This window comes from Condylura cristata, unplaced genomic scaffold (assembly GCF_000260355.1).
Source record: "Condylura cristata isolate star-nosed mole 26May11 unplaced genomic scaffold, ConCri1.0 scaffold00003, whole genome shotgun sequence".
Taxonomy (NCBI): Eukaryota; Metazoa; Chordata; class Mammalia; order Eulipotyphla; family Talpidae; genus Condylura; species Condylura cristata.
In genome coordinates, this window is record NW_004567104.1 from 74,805,150 (window position 1) to 74,807,061 (window position 1,912).

General features: G+C 51.8%; 1 protein-coding gene across 1 annotated transcript in view; it reads left to right on the top strand.

Annotated features, from left to right (window-relative positions):
- Positions 1 to 1,912, top strand: part of LOC101633537 (carbonyl reductase [NADPH] 3) — a 14,646-nt gene that overhangs the window by 8,428 nt on the left and 4,306 nt on the right. Inside the window, exon 4 of the mRNA XM_004675535.1 lies at positions 1,491 to 1,909. Coding sequence (XP_004675592.1) covers positions 1,491 to 1,909 — 419 coding nt within the window. The remainder of the gene's footprint in view (positions 1 to 1,490; positions 1,910 to 1,912) is intronic.

The window sequence follows — 1,912 nt, forward strand, 5'->3', positions numbered from 1 at the left end:
CTTACATTCAACACCTTCAGTTGACAGTGTGGGAAACTGATCCCCAGAGAAGTGAATACGAATAGGAGTCAGAGTCTCCCCTCCATCCTTTCAGGATAATGAGCTCTGGGGAAATAGGGATTAGCACTGCAAAGGAATGTGACCAGGATCAAAGGAGGCGGGAGGCGGGAGGAGGGAGGCTGGAGGTGGCTCAGGTGAATCCAACCCAGTGAATCACTGCTTTTAATCAGTTCTCTGAAACAGCATTTCCCAAAGCAGGAAGCGCTGGCTCACAGCAGTTGAGAAAGGCATTTGCAACTTTCCAGTAGCACACATTTTCCACACCCTACATTTTCCTGGGGGGGCAAAACCCTGAACATAATCACCCCTTGATTTGTAGGGAATTACATTCTCCCCAGCCAAAACTGATTTAAAGGTCAAGCTATTTAGCTTTCTTTGTTAAAGTTTATTTATGTGTTCAGGAGCTGGGGTGCAGGCCAGAGGTGCAGGGGTGGTGGGAGAATTCACCAGAGACAGAGTGGGGAGCAGAACAGGCAGAAACACACTGTTGAGGGGAGCAGCGGGTGGGTCAGGAGAGGTCTGCTGCACCCTGTGGGTCACTCCCAGGCTGGGGATCGAACTCAGTTCTGCAGTGACTGCAAACAGCTTCTTAGTGCTGCACTTTAACCCCTTGCGACCCCCTATTCAGCTTTTTGAGATCAATTTAATGCAAGTTACTGAGCTTGCAACTTCCCTAACTCTGAGCAAACAGATACATGGTCCAACCACTAGGGGGTGCTACATGCTCACCTTTCCCATAATTCATGGGCGTTGGGACCCACCTGGAGGGCCTCTTTCCCAGAGGTGTGCCCTGGGCTCAAACAGGGCATTTCTTTAGGAAGTTTTTATTTTCCACCGCAGGCATAAAGGAGATTCATAGCTTTTCCCTTTTCTTTTTAAATATAATTTGTTGTAACAGCTAAGTAATTGAGAACAAAACTGTTTAGAAAGGACTGAAGAATTCAGCCCCACCTGGATGGGGTAGCCCTGGCAAAATACTGAAGTGAATCAAATCCTGAGAAAATCAGCCCAGGGCCCTCTCTGGTGGCACAATGGGTTAAAGCAAAGCACTAGAAGCTGGCTGCAGCTGCTTCAGCACCAGTTCGACCCCCTGCCCCGGAGGTGACCCACAGGGCGCGGCAGACCTCTCCTGACTCGCTGCTGCTCCCCTCAGCAGTGGACTTCATGGATCTCCCTGTTCTGCCTGCTCTGTCTCTGGTGAGTGAGAATCCTCTCACCGCCCCTGTACCTCTGGCCTGTACCCCAGTTCTGCATACATAAATAAATAAATCTTAAAAAAAAATGCAGGTGGCAAAAACATGTCCAGACCCATTGGTGCCTGCCAGTCTTTATTATTAGCAATTAAACCCGCCCGCCACGTGTCTGCTGTCCGCAGCCCACAGCAGCTCCTGGCTCACTGGCTTCCACGTATTTCTCATCATCTGTTTCAGGCAGAGTTGTGAATATCAGCAGTTCTCAGGGGTCAAAAGCTCTTGAAAACTGCAGTGAAGAGCTGCAGGAGAAATTCCGCGCCGAGACCCTCACCGAGGAGGACCTGGTGGACCTTATGAAGAAGTTTGTGGAGGATGCCAGAAATGAAGTGCATGAGAGGGAAGGCTGGCCCAGCTCAGCTTACGGGGTGTCCAAGTTGGGGGTCACCGTGTTGTCGAGAATCCTGGCCCGGCGTCTGGATGAGAAGAGAACAGCGGACCGGATTCTGCTGAATGCCTGCTGCCCCGGGTGGGTGAAGACGGACATGGCCGGGCCTTATGGGGAAAGGACAGCGGAGGAGGGGGCCGAGACCCCCGTGTACCTGGCTCTCCTGCCTCCAGATGCCACCGAGCCGCAGGGCCAGCTAGTGTGTGACAAAGTC